Genomic DNA, 17,276 nt, shown 5'->3' with positions numbered 1-17,276 from the left:
CACATGGAAAGCACTTAGAAACCCCATCAGGAAGACACTAAACCATATGGGGGCCATTATCATGATTTTGTCTCGTGTGCCACCCTCCATTCCATCCATCCAGGAGAATGTAAGTGTCACATTCTGTGACAAGCATTGGGTGAGTCGCTAGGGATGGAAAGTTTGCAAAACATAAATCTCCGGGGGCTTCGCTCCCTCTGCGGGGTTTTTCTTAACAGAAAATAGGTGGTGTCGCACTGACTCCCATTCTTCCTGGTTCCTTGACCCTGTTCCTTGACCCTGTTCCTTGACTGCCTTCATTTGCTGCTGCTGCTCCCCTGCTCTTTCCCTTCCCAACTCTGCAGAAGATAGGTCCCAGATGTCTCAGCCAAAAAAGGCCCCAGCGTCCTGATAGGCTCTTCTCTGACTTGTCCTGGTGAGGGAGCCCTGGGAGGGGCAGGGCCCCAGGGAGGGTGCTGGTCTTTCTGCTCAGCGGCTCCCCCTTCCCAGGCCCTGGGGGCTCCTCCACACACACTTTGGAGAAGCTGGAGGAGGGCCACCAGGCTCTGTAATAACCACACTTCCTCGTGGTAAACAAGAACCAGATTCCTGGGGAGTGACGCGGGCGGGAGCCCTGTGGCCGATCAAGGCAGCCGTGTGACTTGAAGGAGCACCTCTGCTTGGCCTTGACCTGTCTGGGGAAGGTTGAGGGGAAGGCTGCCCACATGTCCCTCTTTGCTACCCTTGCAGCCGCACTCTGAGCTACGGGGTCCTTCACACCGGATGGCCCCCTGCAGACTCTGGCTCCGGCATCCTGGTTCAGTCTCACAATCAGGGAACATCTGCCCCGTGTCTCCTGTGTCCGCATTTGTCTCACCCTCTTCCCTACTCCTGTACCTAACTCCCACCCTTGGGTGCCTCCCCGTCCCCCCCGCACCCTGCACGAGGAATCGTATGCTTCCCTCACTGTTACCAGAAGAAGCCTCACAATCCCAGGAGGATGGCTTGATCCCAGGAACTCAAGAGTGAAGGCTGCAGTGGAGGCTGGGCCAGCCCATGAGCTGCCTGGGCCTTCTGACTTTGGGTGGCTGGTCCAGAGCTTCCATCTGAACAGCGTGACTTGGGAGTTTAGCATCTGATGTCTCAGGAATGGAGGCCAGATAGGGTCCCTGCTAGTTCTAGTTCCTGGGTGGAAGGTTGGACTGGCTCAAAGACCTCTAGAAAGGGCTCCACAAGAAACGGGGGGGGGGGGGGGGGGGAGGCAGAGAACTGGTAGCTGAGGGCTTAGGACGGGAGGGGGCAGTTTATTAGATATCTTTTTGGGCGTTTGCATTTTGTTCCATGTGAATGTATTGAAGTTTCCAAAATCAAAAAAAAAAAAAAAAAAAAAAAAGACTTCTGTGAGTTGGTAAATCTGTATGTTAAGTTATAGAGAAGTGTCCCTTGACCCTTGTCCCCTTGACGGTGAGACATCCAGCCTAGACTTCAGGCTTAGAAGGGCCGTTAGAGGCGGGTGGCTGCTCAGGTCTGGGATTTTCCGAGCGTCTGAATGATTTGCAATGTTGCACTGGAAGGAGAGGCATTGCTGAGCACATTGGTCCAGGAGGAGGAAGGACGTACCTGCTGTGCTCCTGTGATCCCTCCGGGTCTGGAAGGCCAGGAGTCTCCCATCTAAAGGACCGCAGGAGCCCGGCTCCACCCAGAGAGGTCAGCCGGGCAGGCCATTTGTGTTACCTTGGTCCCTGGGGGTCCACAGGGAGGGGGTGGGCCAGTGCCAGCACCCTGGGGACCCAGTGCCTTCTCTGAACGTGCCAGAAGCCACCTCAGTTTTCAGGCATTGTGTATTAGTCTTAAAACTTGTTTCTTTAAAAACATTTCTCTCCTCGGAGCGCCAGCGTGGCTCAGTCGGCTAAATGTCTGACTTCGGCTCTGGTCATGATCTCATGGTCCGTGGGTTCGAGCCCCACGTCAGGCTCTGTGCTGACAGCTCAGAGCCTGGAGCCTGCTTCAGATTCTGTGTCTCCCTCTCTCTCTGCCCCTCTCCTGCTCATGCTCTGTCTCTGTTTCTCAAAAATAAATAATCGTTAAAAATTAAAAAAAAAAAAAACTTTCTCTCCTTTTTATTCTCAATCCTTACATTCATGTAATGTGTTGAAATTTGCATAGCACTTGCGCATATGTTACCGATGCCTCCCTATTGCCCAAGTCCAAAGCTTTAGTAGAACTTCTAATCTTTATATCTGCCTCCCACCTCACATCTTGACACTTTCCCACACACATCCTATATTCCAGCCCATGCCGACCACCTGTTGCTTCTACGAGCCACACAATGTCACCTTTCTCTCCATTCCATCATTCAGTGCTACCTCTTTCTCTTCCCCTTCCATGAGAACTCTTGCCTGTCTTTAGATGCCTAAGTCAGATGTCACCTCCTCGGGGAGGACTTTCCGGATGAATCTGTCTTGTTTATGAGTTCAGGAGCACCATACTTAAACCCTCTCAAGGGCCACCTGGTAGGGTGGCTATTACCAAAACTGAAACCAACCAAACCAACGCTAGAAAGTAATGGGTGTTGGTTAAATGGAGAGACACAAGAACTCTTGGCACAGCTGGTGGGGATGAAAAGATGCAGCTGCTATGGAAACAGCACAGGAGGCAGTTCTTAAAAAGAATGAAACAGAATCATCATATGATCTAGCAATCCTGCTTCTGGGGATAGACCCCAAAGCATGGAACGCAGGGGCTCCAACAGGCATCTGTACATGGTGCTCGCAGCAGCCGAAGTGTGGAAGCAAACAGGTGTCCACTGAGGGAGGGGCGGATAAACAAAAGGTGGTTCATACATACAATGGTGTATGCATACACAGAGCCTTAAACAAAGAAGGACATTCGACACATGCTACAACATGGCTGAATCTCAAAGACATTATGTTTGGGGAAATAAGCCAGTCACAAAAGAACAAATACTATATTTGTATGTATATTTGTATATGTGTATATGTTCATATATGTGTGTGTGTGTATATATATATATATATATATACATGTGTATAAGCCAGTCACAAAAGAACAAATACTATATTTGTATATATATTCGTATGTGTGTATATATTCATATATGTGTGTGTATATATATATATATATATATATACATGTATATAAGCCAGTCACAAAACAAATACTATACTTGTATATATATTTGTATATGTGTACATATATATATACACATATATATACGTACACACATACATATATACATACACACACACATACACACATATATGTGTGTATGTGTATGTACATATGTGTACACACATATGTGTATATATGTACATGTGTGTATACACATGTATGTATATATACATATGTGTGCACACATATGTATATATGTGTATATGTATGTATATATACATACACACACGTGTGTATATATGTATATATACACACACACGTGTGTGTATATATGTATATATATACATACACACACACACATATATATATATATATACATAAAAAACTTCTCCAGGCACCCAAGGCCTGTCAGGGGCATCAGGGCATCCCCATGCCCAGCACAGTACTTGGCACTAATCGGTGCCACCCAGTCCATCTTTATTGATACGAGACGGGCACAAAGTTGACGGTGTGTGTGGGGGGGGGCATCTGCAGGTAGGTCTCAGGCCGGGCCACATTCCAACTCACCTCTTTCAGCACATCCAAGTTTCCTCTGCACCTGCCGCTCCACTGGAGGGGGGGGCGGGGCTCTAGCTATCTTTCCAGCACCGTGGGGAGACCCTTGCCAGCATCAGTGAGTGAGCATCCAGGAGTGACAGGGACTTGCCTGCAACATGTGCTACACGGGTCACACAAAAGGAAAAACTTACCCTCGTGTTATAACGAGGCACTGGAAGTCCTGAGAGTGTGAGGTTCTTAGGGTCACACACCTACCTACCTATATGGTGCTATAGTTGTGGTCTTTGGAGGAAGGAGACAAATGAGGTGATTGCCATATGTCCTTTTCGTCTCCACAGTACTACAGCTTTCATAGCCTAAGAAGATAGGTGGGGAAAAAATTAGCTCCTACCTCTGTCGTGAAATGAGCAAAACCAAAACAAAACATAGTATATGTACTACATGTACCTCACATATTTAGGTCGTCCCTCAAAAGCTTATACGCGCTAGGATCCCAAACTCATTAATGCTTCATTGACTTTACTCAATGCCTTTACCTCTCCTAGAGGGAGAATCTTTGGAATCAGAGTAAACTGCAGGTCGCAGAGTGTGTTTCCTTCTCCTGAACCATGCACACAGGCTGAGATGGCATCCCCAGAGAGGCCTGGCAGGTGTCAGGTAGCTGGACCACTTACAAGAGCATTTAGGACCACAGACTTTGACATATGTGGGAACAGCATGAGTCTGAAGTCTGGCTCTTCCCACTCCAGCGCGATGACTTCGGCCGGGTATTTAACCTTTCTGGGCCTCGGTGGTTTCCGTGATCCAAATGGCAGAAACACTACTACTTACAGCCTTGTTGAGAGGATGGAAGGAGATAATTGGCACGAGAATATCTACTGCAGTATCACGGCTCACGTTTATAGAGGTCGGTTACTATGTGTGGGTAACAGTTCATAATGTTTCATGTGTATTTAAGTTAGGGAATTATCACCCCCTTCATTATAAAAAGTGCGTTCTGAGGTGTGGTTAATATGGCAAGTGGTAAGTGGTGGAGATGGGAGTTGAACTCAGAATTTGATTCCGCCATGCTCTACTGCCTGAAAATTACCTTCTCATGTGAAGCTAATATCATCATACCCTTAGGAAACCACTAGACATTCCACACATACGCTGGCACACCTCTTCTCCCCTTTTCCTACCTTCCCACTTCCGTTTACTTTACTTTTCTTGTGTTTTTTTTTTAATGTTTACTTATTTATTTTTGAGAGAGAGAAAGAGACAGAGAAAGAGACAGAGAAAGAGACAGAGAAAGAGACAGAGAGAGAGAGAATCTCAAGCAGGCTCCGAGCTGCCAGTGTGGAGCCTGACACAGGGCTCAATCCCACGAACGGTGAAATCTTAACCTGAGCCAAAATCAAGAGTCAGACACTCAAGCAACTGAGCCACCCAGGCGCCTCTCTGTATACTTTTCTTAAGTGATGGAGGGAGCAAAAAAAAAAAAAAAACAAAAAACAAAAACAAAAAACAAAAAACAAAAACCTGGGGACACAAGATTACCAGGAAAAGATGAAATGACCTCCTGGGTTGACACACTCTGGTTGTGTCCCTGGATGTCCCCTTTTCCTTTCTCCCTTCCCCAGTTCACTCTCCAGGCTGAATGCTCATCTGAGTTGTAACTGACATGCTCAATACAGGGTAGTTTGAAGGAGCAAGACTGACTACAGGGACAGGGACCACAGCCTTGTGCCATTTTGAATGTGGTAGAATATTTACCTCTTTTCCCTCCATTTCCCATACTAACGTGCAGAATTTATAATTAGGCATCTTGTAGTCCTGATTAGCCTCATTTGTGGTCCCTTTAAACATGTTATGTTCGTTGATGGGCAGAGGCTAAGTTTCCATTCCCCTCTGGGTACTTCCTTCTTTCTCTTTCCATTCCCATTCTTCCCCTCTAGTCCAGCTGCTCCCTGCTATGGCATTAAACCCTCAAAGGTTGGGGTACAGACAAAGGCATCGGGGGGTGGGGGAGCAGAGCATTTCTTCCCCTCTGGGAAGCCCTCAAGTAGGGCATTGTCGGCAGCATTTGCTTTGGGTAGAATTTCTTGCTGTGGACCAGCTCTTAGCACTTTCAGAGATTTCAGAAATTTTTGTAACTAATGGTTCTTCTGTATCTGTTATCCTTGAAGACATTGAAGACCCTCATTTTACCAAAGAATTACTAGCCTATGACATGAAGACTGCTTATCTCTCCCTGGTCCCAAATCATTTTCCTTCCCAACAGTGAGTTTTCAGTGGACAGATCTTTTCCTGTGAATCACACTCCCTTTCTTCAATGTTCTGCTTTTTGCCATGCTAGCATTAGATACAAAGTCTACTTTATCTGTGTGCCTATGCGTATCCAGCAGCCAGTGGATGATTCTATTTCATCAAGAGCATGCTATCTGAAAATTTCCAAGAAATTCACCTCCATAGATCCCTACCCTCTGTCATCCAGTCATAATGTCACAGCATAATAAAATAGGAGATGTTTACTCTCTGATGGTGTGAAGGCCGGGTAGGGGAAGCTTGGAGAAGAGAGTTCACTGTGGAGTCATATTTATCTCATAATATAACCGAGCTATGCAAATTAACATAGACCTATACTAGAAGGTTGAAGGAAATTGAAATGTGGGAGATTTAAAGTATATCTGAAAATGGAAACTATAGCCCATAGCTCTTTGGGCCATTCCTGCCCAGAAATGGCATATACTATCTTTCTGACATCAAGAAGGATTTGTGGGTATATGTCTGCTCAGGGTTTAGACTGGGGGCCATGATCATGGACTTTGGGTCACAAAGAACTGGGTTCTGTCCTTTGCTAACTCTGTCACCCTAGGAAAGTTATTAATTCCTCTAGGACTCAGTTTCCTTTCCTAAAAAATAAATAAATGAGGATAACAGTACATACCCCATAAGGCTATATAATAGGTAGGATAAGTAAGAGTTAAGTTTGGGAGTGATAGAAAACCTGATATATCAGTTACTATAACAAGAAGGACATTTATTACTCTTTTATATAAAAGTCTTGGGGCGCCTGGGTGGCGCAGTCGGTTAAGCATCCGACTTCAGCTCAGGTCACCATCTCGCGGTCCGTGAGTTCGAGCCCCGCGTCAGGCTCTGGGCTGATGGCTCGGAGCCTGGAGCCTGTTTCCGATTCTGTGTCTCCCTCTCTCTCTGCCCCTCCCCCGTTCATGCTCTGTCTCTTTCTGTCCCAAAAATAAATAAACGTTAAAAAAATTTTTTTAATTAAAAAAAAAAAAAAAGGCTGGGTAAGTGTGTCAGGGTTGATATGATGGATGCTTGCTTCCCAGGACATAAGCTGCTTTTATGCTTTCGTTCTGTCATCCTCAACCTATGGCCTCTATTTCATGATCCAAGATGGCTCCTCAAGCTCCAGCCATTAAATTTTCATTCCAGCCATCGGGGAAGAGAAAAGAGGAGGAGAAGGAGAAGGACAACCTCTACCTTTCAACCCCTTCCATTTACAAGTCATTGGCTAGAACTTAATCTCATGAACACAACCAGCTGTAATGGAGGCCGGGAAATGTAATTTTTAGTCCAGGCAGTCATGTGCTTAGCCAAACATTGGAAGGTCTTTACTATTAAAGAGGGGGAAATGGGTATTGGCTCAAATACCTGGCAATCTGCCACAGATCTTTATGAGATGTAAATAAGATGATGCACAGAGTAAGCACCCAATGATCACCATTACCATCACCATCGTCATCATCATCATCCCCATGAGAATGTGGAGAATACTTTGAAATCCATCACCAGATGTTTCTTTATTTTAACCTCATCTTGTTAATAATGTCATTCTTATCCACCTCCCTTTTAAGACACTATTAGTTTTTTTCTTTTATGAAGGTCAGACACTTATAGCTTATGAAATAAAATTATGGAAAGCAAGAGAAAACTGAGGAAAACAAGGGAATGGTGAACACGGGATTCTAGATAATGGTTCTCTTTGATGGTGGAAATAGAGGTGGGGTGGTATGGGGATGGAGAAACCACCTAGTTATTTCATTGTCAAACCCCTCGTTTTTATTTTGGGCAGGAGATTCACAGGAGACTCTTGCGTTGTTAAAAATAATGAATAACCAAATAAAAGCAGAGATACCTGGACCAATGATCCAATGTTGGGGCTGTGTTGTGAATCAAGGATTATAATTAATCTGACTCTATGCAATGAGGTCTTTAACATTTATTTTTTTGGGGACAGAGAGAGACAGAGCATGAACGGGGGAGGGGCAGAGAGAGAGGGAGACACAGAATCGGAAACAGGCTCCAGGCTCTGAGCCATCAGCCCAGAGCCTGACGCGGGGCTTGAACTCACGGACTGCGAGATCGTGACCTGTCTGAAGTCAGACGCTTAACCGACTGCACCACCCAGGCACCCCTCAATGAGGTCTTTAAATTGTACAATATCACATGGCATATGTCTGTATGTCAATAATAGACAAAAATAGTGCTTTCTATCTGCATAGAGCTTTAACTTTTGAAGTGCTTCTACACATCCATAAAAACTGCTTAAGAAGTTCATTACACGTGGCTGAGGGCTTGGTATTATAAAAATAGGACTTTGGACTTGTGCGTCCTAAGGGAAAATCGTTTATTTTATTCTTACAGTAGTCTTGTGAGGCAGGCAGGACAAATGTTTTCACTATTTCACAGATGAGAAAGAAGGAACTGAGAGGGCAAGGGACTTCAGTGAGGTTGTATGGCTTGTTGGTCAGCAAAGGAACTTTAGACTAGATCTCTTGCCTAGTGCTTCTTCCTTTAGTCAAGCTCACTCCCGGTTATTACGCATCTGTTAGGCATTTATTCTGTGTTACATGCCAGGCACACCATGCCGATATGTTTGTGTTTACGTAGGTGCGTGTTTTCCGGGTACTGTGTGCAGTTTATGCGATCTCTGTGCACACGCACACATACACGTCCTTGTTGTCCTTGTGTGCCCCGAGGCCTAAGTGGCCCATGTAACTCCAGGAGGAATCCCCAGCTGGGGTTTCAGTTGTCTTGTTATTCCTAGGTCACTGGGCTTCAGCATCTCCCCAGAGCCCCAGCTAGTTAGGAAGGCAGCTTTGGTATCAGGGACAGATCTCCAGGCAGTGGGCACAGAGCACAGCAATGCTTTAATAAAAGAAGAAGAAGGAGGAGGAGAAGGAGAAGGAGAAGGAGAAGGAGAAGGAGAAGGAGAAGGAGAAGGAGGAGAAGGAGAAGGAGAAGGAGAAGAATTTCCTGATTGTTTCTAGTTTATGAAGAAATGATCATAAACACTATCTCATTAAATTCTCATTGTGTTCATAAACACAATCTCATTAAATTCTCACTCAGCCCTGAAGTCCATGTTATTATTTTTCTCATTTGCTCAGACACAAAGAGAGGATAAATGGCTTACTCAGGGTAACTCAACCCGAGGGCAGACTTGAACTCAGGTCACTTGTCTCTGAATTCTTTTCTTTCTGCTGTGCCTTTCCATCTCTGCAAAGGCAAAAAAAGACCCTTATCTTCCTTCTAGTGGCATGGGGAGAAGCTGTGAAAGCTCCATGCCAAGCAGAACACCCCTAGTGACACCCTCTGTGGACAGAAAAAGAACAACTCAGAGGGCGGAGCAGCCCCAGACCGAGGACCTTCAATCAACAGAGAAAAAGACGGAGTAGCTGGGGCTTTCCACCTCCCTCTCTCTGCATCCTTTCTTGTCTCAGTCCTCTGGCATCTCCGGTGTGTGCCTCGGGGAGGCGATAGCCATACTACTAAACTGGAGAGGTCAAGGTGTTTTCCAATCTCTGTGGCCTTAGACAGTCTCTTTGTCTTTTAAGAGTCAGGGGGTTGGGAGAACTGTCTCACCACAGGCATCCTCGGCTACTGCAGCCACAGGTGAATCCTTCCAGCTCCCAGACCTGGGTCTGTGCCACTTTGGCCAAGCTGTTCGCCTGCACGGGTCTGTCTTCTCCACCGATTAACACCATCTACCAACTGCAAGGCTGAGCATGGCTTCTTGTATACAGTCAACTTGTGCACTAAATGAACTCTGCTTCAAAAGAGCCAATATTTATGTTAGGGGAACTGGCCCCAGGGAGTGAATCCTGCTGCCCTCCCTGGAAGGGAGACTCCTGCCTTTTGCTCTACCTCTTAATCCTTCCCTGCCTGGGCTCAGTCCCAAGGGCTCCTGTCCTCAGGATATCCCATTGTTTGCTCCCTATGCTGGGTGTCCTTGTTCAAGGGGGCTCTGGAGTATCGGAGGGACATATTAGGGGCCATGTGTGGCTATAGCTCAAGCCCCATTTTTAATATTTTATTTTATTTAGTTTTTTTTTGAGAGAGAGAGAGAGAGAGAGAGAGAGAGAGAGAGAGAACCCCAAGCAGGGTCCGGGCTTTCAGCCCAGGAGGTTTGATTCCCCCCAACTGTGAGAGCATGACCTGAGCCGAAATCAAGAGTTAGTTGCTTAATGGACTGAGCCACCCAGGCGTACCCCAAGCCCCATTCTTACTTTTGCATTACGGGTAATCAAGCTGAGGTTTTGTGTTCACCTGTCTGGTCTTTTTTCTCAACTGTTCTTAGAACAGGGAGGAGGTCAGCAGGGATGTATTAGATGATCATCCCCCACACTCATCAGAATGCATATAGAGGTCCTCCAGCAGCTTATAGTTAGGGCCTCCCCAGTCGCCTCCCCCTGACCTGGGCTACTGTGGGCCCAGCTAGATCCTTGGTATCTTCCGCAGAGATATGGCGCTAATCTGGACTAGACCTCAGCTTCTTAAAAATACCCACTTCTCCTAATAGGCGTAACCCAGGGACTAACTTTTCCACGCTAGAAATCAGACCCTGGTCTGATCCAGACCTTCCTTTTGTTTCACCGTCTTATCTAATTCCACAACGCTGCGGAAAGGTATTGCTTTTCCTCCCACTGAGGGAGAGGTGCAAAGGCTTGCCCAGGGTCACACAGGAAGTCTGAAGGTCAGTCTATCCTCCCCCCCCCCCCCCCGCCCCACAGTTTCCTTTCTTAGCTAATTTACATGAGAAACAGTTCAAAGTTATAATTGCTACATTGTTCAGAGTTACACAATTATTAAATCTTTCGCTGACAAATTCATGAGAAAAGAAATGCAAAACTCAGAGGAAAATGGTCCAGCTAAGAACATGTTTAATATTTGCCTCACACCTATTTCTAGGAGGAAGGGCCTCTGTAATTCCCTGTAATTCATGCTCACGCCGCTTACACTTACTAGTCGGTCACCTCTCTCCTTCAAAATACACCCCTTCTTCCGATTGGCTGCTGCCGTCTAAAAGAGCCAGACGACTGGAGAAAAGTGGGTTTTCTATCTGAATTATGCGCCTACTTTCATACGCCTCCTTCTTCTCTTGGCTTGCCCCTGATCAATCACGAACCGGGGTGTCTCGGCCCCCACTCCCCTTTAGCGACCCCGCCCCCAGGCCTCTGCCCCGGCCAGCCACCCTCCGTCCGCACTCGGGAAGGCTCGCGTCCTCCCCTTTAAGGCCAGCCCCGCCCCCGCGCCCACGCCTCCTTGGCCCCGCCCCGCCTCCCGAAGCCCGGCCCCTCCGACCCTCCCCTTTAAGGACCGGCCCCGGACGCAGACGAGGCTGTGACGCGGCCGCCGGCCCCCGGGCTGGGTACATTGTCGCGCGGCCGCTTCCCCCCGGGCCGGGCCCCCCGCCGTCCCGCGGTCCCCTGAGCGCCAGGCCCCCGGGGGGGGGGGGGAGGGCGGGAGGGAGGGAGCAGGGCTGGTAGGCGCCAGCGGCGCGCGGCGGGACCCACGGAGCCCCGCGACCCGCCGAGCCTGGAGCCGGGCCGGGGCGGGGAAGCCGGCTCCAGCCCGGAGCAAACTTCGCCGCCGGGCGGGGGGTGGCGGGGACCCCGTCCGGAGTCGGAGGAGGGGGCGGCCGCGGGCCCTCCCGCCTCTGCTCCCGCGTCTCCGGGCACCATGCTGTCCAACTCTCAAGGCCAGACCCCACCGGTGCTGTTTCCCAACCCGCCGCCGCCGCCGCCGCCGCAGCCCCCCGCCCCGGCCCAGCCTCACCCCCCGACCCAGCCGCCGCCGCAGCCCCCGCAGCAGTTTCCCCAGTTCCACGTCAAGTCGAGCCTGCAGATCAAGAAGAACGCCATCATCGACGACTACAAGGTCACCACCCAGGTCCTCGGACTGGGTATCAACGGGAAAGTTTTGCAGATCCTCAACAAGAGGACCCAGGAGAAATTCGCCCTAAAAGTAGGTTCGGGGGCCGGGGGAGGGGAGGACGGGCACGGGCGGAGGCGGGGGCGGGGGGGGGTGTCCCGGGGACGACCCCCAGCGCTCCGAGCGGCCAATGCGCACGGTCGCCGGGCGCGATCGCGCGGACCCTGCCCGAACCCGGCGACCGTCCGTCCCGGCCGCGGCGGGGTTGTGGGTCCCGGGCGCCCGAGGGGAGCCAAGTGCGCGGCCGGGGGCGGGCGCGCCGCGGGGAAGGTCAGGTCCGCGCCGACCACGCCGCCCAGACCGAGTTTCCGGTCACCTCCGGGTGTGAGTGGCGGGACCCGAGAGGACTCGTGAGCACTCTGCCATTTTGGGGTTTGAGCGGGATCCAGCCGAGTCGCAACGGTTGGCTTCGGGACCACTTCTGCTAATTTCACCCTGGCTCGAGGAAGTGATTTTCGAGGCTTGTGGTTCCCCATCCTCTCCTCCCTCCTCTCTTTCTTTCTGCGGGCACAAAAGGCCCATTACTCATTGAGCTGGTTGGTCGGTTAGTTTGGAGAAGTCGGATCTCAGAGGTTTATTTAGCCTCGCTCCTTATTTGGGAGCCGGAATGTGTGATTTCACTTCCCTGGGCCTCCCGAGTGCGGCCATGCCGCCTTGGGGCGCGCCGGCCCGGGAGGTGCCAGCCTGGAGATTCCGCGGGGACACCGCCCCCCGGGCGCGGGGGAGGGACTGTTTTGATCCGAGAGCAGGCCCCCTCCTACCTTCAGTGTCTGTGAGGCTCCAGATGGGAGGCCAGCAGGCTCCGGCGCGATGTCTGCTGTTTCCATAGCTCCATTGATCATTGTGAACCGGGTGTCTAAACCACGGCTTGGCCCGGTGCTGATTCCGCAAATCAGGGATGGCCACTTGAGCCCTGGACGTGGGCGATTGGTGGACAGTACGACGGATCGTTTTCCTTGAGCCGGGGAAACCCAACCTCTTTTTTTTTTTTTTTTAAGGGGGGGTGTGGTGGTTTCGGGGGGTTGGGGAATGAGGAGTTAAGTGAGAATACCTAGTTCAGAAGTTAAACAGAACGGACTTGGAGGCCTGATAAGGTGGGTGGGTCCCCAGTGCAGCGTGAGCCGGTGTTCAGGGTCACTTAAAAAGGTTTCCCCCCCTCAGACAGGTTTCAGATCAAACCACATCTCTAAAGGTGACACATTACGCCTATTTCCCCTGGGGTGTCTTAATGATTGGAGGAGGAGAAAAATACTTCCTGTGTTCTATTTTTCTCTTCCCCCTCATGCCTCCCCTCCTCAGCTAGCTGTATTTCAGCTATTAATACAACTCAGATAGGTGTGATGGGCGGAACTGTTGGAATATATAATTTGATGTAATAAAAGGCTGGCACTTTGCATTCCATGTGCAATTTCCAGATTTTCAGGCCTCTAAAATCGTTTTCTTTGGTTTCTACTCTAAGCTGTTGGCTGTGGGCTTTTAGCTGTTGTGACTTAGACCCCTTTCCCCATACAATCAACTGGGGACAGGGAGTAGGAGCTGTGGTTTAAATGTGTCACTGACCTTGGGGAATGGAATTGAGCGAGTGCTGTTTGACCACAGTTAACTTGTACGGGTGAGGAAGCGACAGACGCCCTTTCTGAGAGAGTTTTCTGTCCCTCCGAGAGGCCATCTGCCCTCACCCATCAGCAGTTTGGGGACGAAGGCTGTTCATTCATTCCCCTGGATAGTTGGAATATTGCATAAAGACTTGAGAACAAAAGCTCTCAACCTCTTTTTATTCTATTTAATGACACATAAAACTCCACTCTAAAATGTTTTAGGGTGGCAATTCAGATTTCTTTTGTAATTCAGATTTCTGCGATTGTAATTAATAGGAGAGAGATTTGGATATGTCCCCCCGCTGTAGTTTTGAAAGGAAAAATCCCGCAGCATTTTAAATAACACTCATAATTTATCCCTCTCGGGTGGGAAGTGGGTGCAGATTGAAGTCAGTCTGTTTTGACAGGCAGTCTGCTCCCAGATCTTGTAAGTTGGCTCAACTGTTAAATTGCAGATTCCCACACATCTTTGTGTAAAAACTTAATAATAGAGGAAGAAAGAAGGTATGAGACATTCAGAGACTGATAGTGTCAACAGCACTTCCATGTCCAAATATTGGCTAAGACATAATTACAGCTTGTAGGGGGAATCTGGCCCAGGGAATCCTGTCTGAGACACACACCAAAGAGATTTCTAGATCTCGAATCTTGGTGAAATTAACCTTCGGTGCCGAGTGGTGAAATGATTTTCAAAACCAAGAGCGTTTTGACTATGAAGCAAGGGGAGGTAGATGCTGCGGGCTAGGACGGATTGCCCCATCGGTAGGTGTCTGAGGAAAAAGGGATCGGATCTCCACTGTCCGCACAGCGTTAGGCCATTCCTGGGGATTCGGGGCAGAAGCTGCGGGGCTGGAGCAGGGCCTCGGATGGGGGTTCTGACCTCTGCTGTTTCTCAGCTCTGAGAGTTAATGGGAGGTGGCAGATGCCCAGATGCCCTGCTCGCTCTGTGGTCTGGTGACCTCTTAACCCTCTTAAGTGAAATCAGTGCTTTCCAAAAAAAAAAAAAAAAAAAAAAAGAAAAGCCCCAAGCCACCTTGCTGCTTCTCTCCCTGCACCTCAGAGAGCTAACATTTCAGTGCTTTTAGTGCGTGCTGTGACCTTACCTCACCATCTCTCCTGGCTGCTGTTGCTAAGTTCTGAGTCATACCCATACTTCGTCAGAGTCGGAAGGGACTTTGGAGGTCATCGCATCTACCCCCCTCGTTGTGCAGATTTGCGAAAACCAAGACCCAGAGCAAAGACTTGCTTGAGGTAGTAGAGCCACGCGCTTGGCAGAGGCAGGATTAGAACCCAGGATGCCTGACTCCCTGTCTCAGGCCTCTTCCCACTTTGTAACTGCAGTGACGTCAGCAGACTCGGACCTGGGATTGGCTGCGGCTCCAGCCTAGGGAGCTACTCTTTTACCCCCTTGACTGATGGCGAGGGGGTGCTGGGTGGGTATGTATTACCTCCCCAGCAATAACCCCCAAAGTTGGAAGGGCAGCTTACGTACCAACTCAGCAGCTCCATGAGTTCTAAATATGGTTAACAAGCTTTTTAAAAATAATTTTTGTATACCACCCCCTCCCTTTTTAGGGCGTGTTTGATATAAATCTAACGTATTATTTTTTGTATAAGAACATGGGAATTCTATTAACTATTTCTTTGATACGGACGCCTGGTCCCAATCCACTTGTGTAATGGTTGGTTGTATTCCCCGTGGGGTTCCTCAGCTGCTTCCTGCTTCTCCGTGTCATGGTGACTCTTGGGTATTAGCTGAACAAATTTAATTAAAGCTGGCACTGTTGTCCCTCTCCGCTGTGTGACTCTGATTAGGTGAAGCACATTATTGCTTTACAAAGTATAGAATGTTGTCCTCCCTTATCTCTGTTTATCTTTCCATTGCGTGGATTAGAGAAAACAAGGTCCTGTGATGTCTTCTCCTTTCCTTTCTCCGGTGGTCCTCCTTCCCCAGGTCACCTCGGGTCACTGCGGTGTGGCTTCCTTTGTTGTTCTGAGGGGGAGATCATCAGAACTGCCCATGGTTGGTCTGAACACTGTTAGAGGGAACCACCAGATCTCCCACAGCCCCAAAGTACAGGCATCGTCCTCTCCAGCTCACATCATCCTGTATACCTCCCGGGGAGCGGGGAGCAAGATAGGTAGTGTGGCTGCGTGAGGGGCAGTGTCCCAAGATGGGGTTCTCTGGATGGAATCACACGGTAGGAAAGTTTCTTTGACTAATAAATCAGCCTCTTTCATATCCATTGAGGTTACAGGTAGTTAACAGTTTGCTGAGCATCCTATCGTATGCTTACTTGTGTGGAGGAGACAGACCTATAAAGTGCCTTAAAATTTAGGGGGCCAAGAAACCGATTTGGAGAAGGCAAAATTAACAAACTTGGTTTGCACGCTCCAGTATGGCAGCCAATACCCATACATGGCTATTGAAGTTAAAATTAATTAAGTTAAATCAAATTAAAAATCAGTTGCTAGCCGCATTGCAAATGTTCAGTAGCCTGCACGTGGTTAATGGCTGCTGAAGTGAATAGTGCAGAAGAATATATTCATCCTTGTAGAAGGTTCTACTAGCCTTTGCTGGTCTGGAGGTTAAATCATGTGATTGGGAACAGAAGAGCTTTAGAAGGGAAATCTGGGAGGACCCAAGGAGCCATGGATGGCTCATTGCTGGGCCTCTGAGGTATGAGTAGATCTGTCGGAGGGGATGGTGACCCTGGCTCTGAGGGGAGATCAGATTGGCAGGGAGCATATAGGGCTAGTGGCTCAGAATTGACTCTGACCTAGTTTTGTGTTAAAAGCCGGTTTCAAAGTACTTGAGGGGCGTGAAGTAAACGAACAGGCTGTTGTAAAGCAGGGTGACAGATCACTGAGGTTTGGGCTAGGAGGTTCTAGTTTCTGGTTTCAGAGATGCCCTCCCCGTCTTGGGGACTTGGTCCCTGTTTACTGCACCAGGGCTCTTGGTGTCCACTGAGGCAGGATCAAAGTTGGGTCGGCTCATGGTCCTTTTTCACTTGTAAATTCCGGGCTTTGATGGAGTTGAAAATAATCTCCAGCTAAGATCTGGGGTCAGTAGCTGATGGAAGTGGAAGGAAGAGCAGCCCCCAGGCCTTGAGACCAGATATCAGTGGGTGCCTGGGAATTGAAGGGGCTCCTTTTCAGGAGGACGAAGGCACTGGTACTCATGATTAAGATGTTTTGACTGCTTGGGCCCAGAGGAGTTGGCCCATCATCCATTGATGAGTCCCTTAAGAAGCAGGTGCAGGGGGGCGCCTGGGTGGCGCAGTCGGTTAAGCGTCCGACTTCAGCCAGGTCACGATCTCGCGGTCCGTGAGTTCGAGCCCCGCGTCGGGCTCTGGGCTGATGGCTCAGAGCCTGGAGCCTGTTTCCGATTCTGTGTCTCCCTCTCTCTCTGCCCCTCCCCCGTTCATGTTCTGTCTCTCTCTGTCCCAAAAATAAATAAACGTTGAAAAAAAAATTAAAAAAAAAAAAAAAAAAAAAGAAGCAGGTGCAGGGATCCAGGGAGAGACCTGGAGGAGCCAAGATTCAGGACTGCAGACTTGATCCCTGCCCAGATCCTGGGGTTGGAGGAGGGGCCAAAGCTCCTGTCACCCGCAAATCCCAGGGATGTTTGGCGGCCTTGCCAGGAGGAATGTCAGCCACAAGCGGGAAGGACAGGGCACTGGCGTCTGCATTTGAGTCCCTTCCATGATTCCCAAGAGGCCCTTGCGTGTTCTGAGATAGGACTCCTCCCTTCTGGTTTGAGGTCCTCTCTTCTGCTGCAGGCCCTTC

The 17,276-nt window shown here is 49.1% G+C and overlaps 1 protein-coding gene and 1 long non-coding RNA gene across 3 annotated transcripts in view; one reads left to right on the top strand and one right to left on the bottom strand.

Moving 5' to 3' along the window:
- Positions 1-3,505: 3,505 nt before the first annotated feature.
- LOC123382861 lies at positions 3,506-12,771 on the bottom strand. The gene is made up of 3 exons (XR_006591949.1): positions 12,651-12,771; positions 3,929-4,025; positions 3,506-3,829 (listed from the first exon to the last, which is right to left on the bottom strand). It is a non-coding gene; the product is annotated as an uncharacterized LOC123382861 (long non-coding RNA).
- MAPKAPK2 (MAPK activated protein kinase 2) overlaps positions 11,432-17,276 on the top strand; it is a 45,664-nt gene continuing 39,819 nt past the window's right edge. Inside the window, exon 1 of one of the 2 annotated variants that reach the window (XM_023248055.2) lies at positions 11,432-11,922. In XM_023248055.2, coding sequence (XP_023103823.1) covers positions 11,638-11,922 — 285 coding nt within the window. In that variant the 5' untranslated portion in view covers positions 11,432-11,637. The remainder of the gene's footprint in view (positions 11,923-17,276) is intronic. The other variant, XM_023248056.2, reaches the window with a different exon arrangement.

This window comes from Felis catus, chromosome F1, assembly GCF_018350175.1.
Source record: "Felis catus isolate Fca126 chromosome F1, F.catus_Fca126_mat1.0, whole genome shotgun sequence".
Taxonomy (NCBI): Eukaryota; Metazoa; Chordata; class Mammalia; order Carnivora; family Felidae; genus Felis; species Felis catus.
This window is presented reverse-complemented; position numbering and strand designations above follow the sequence as displayed.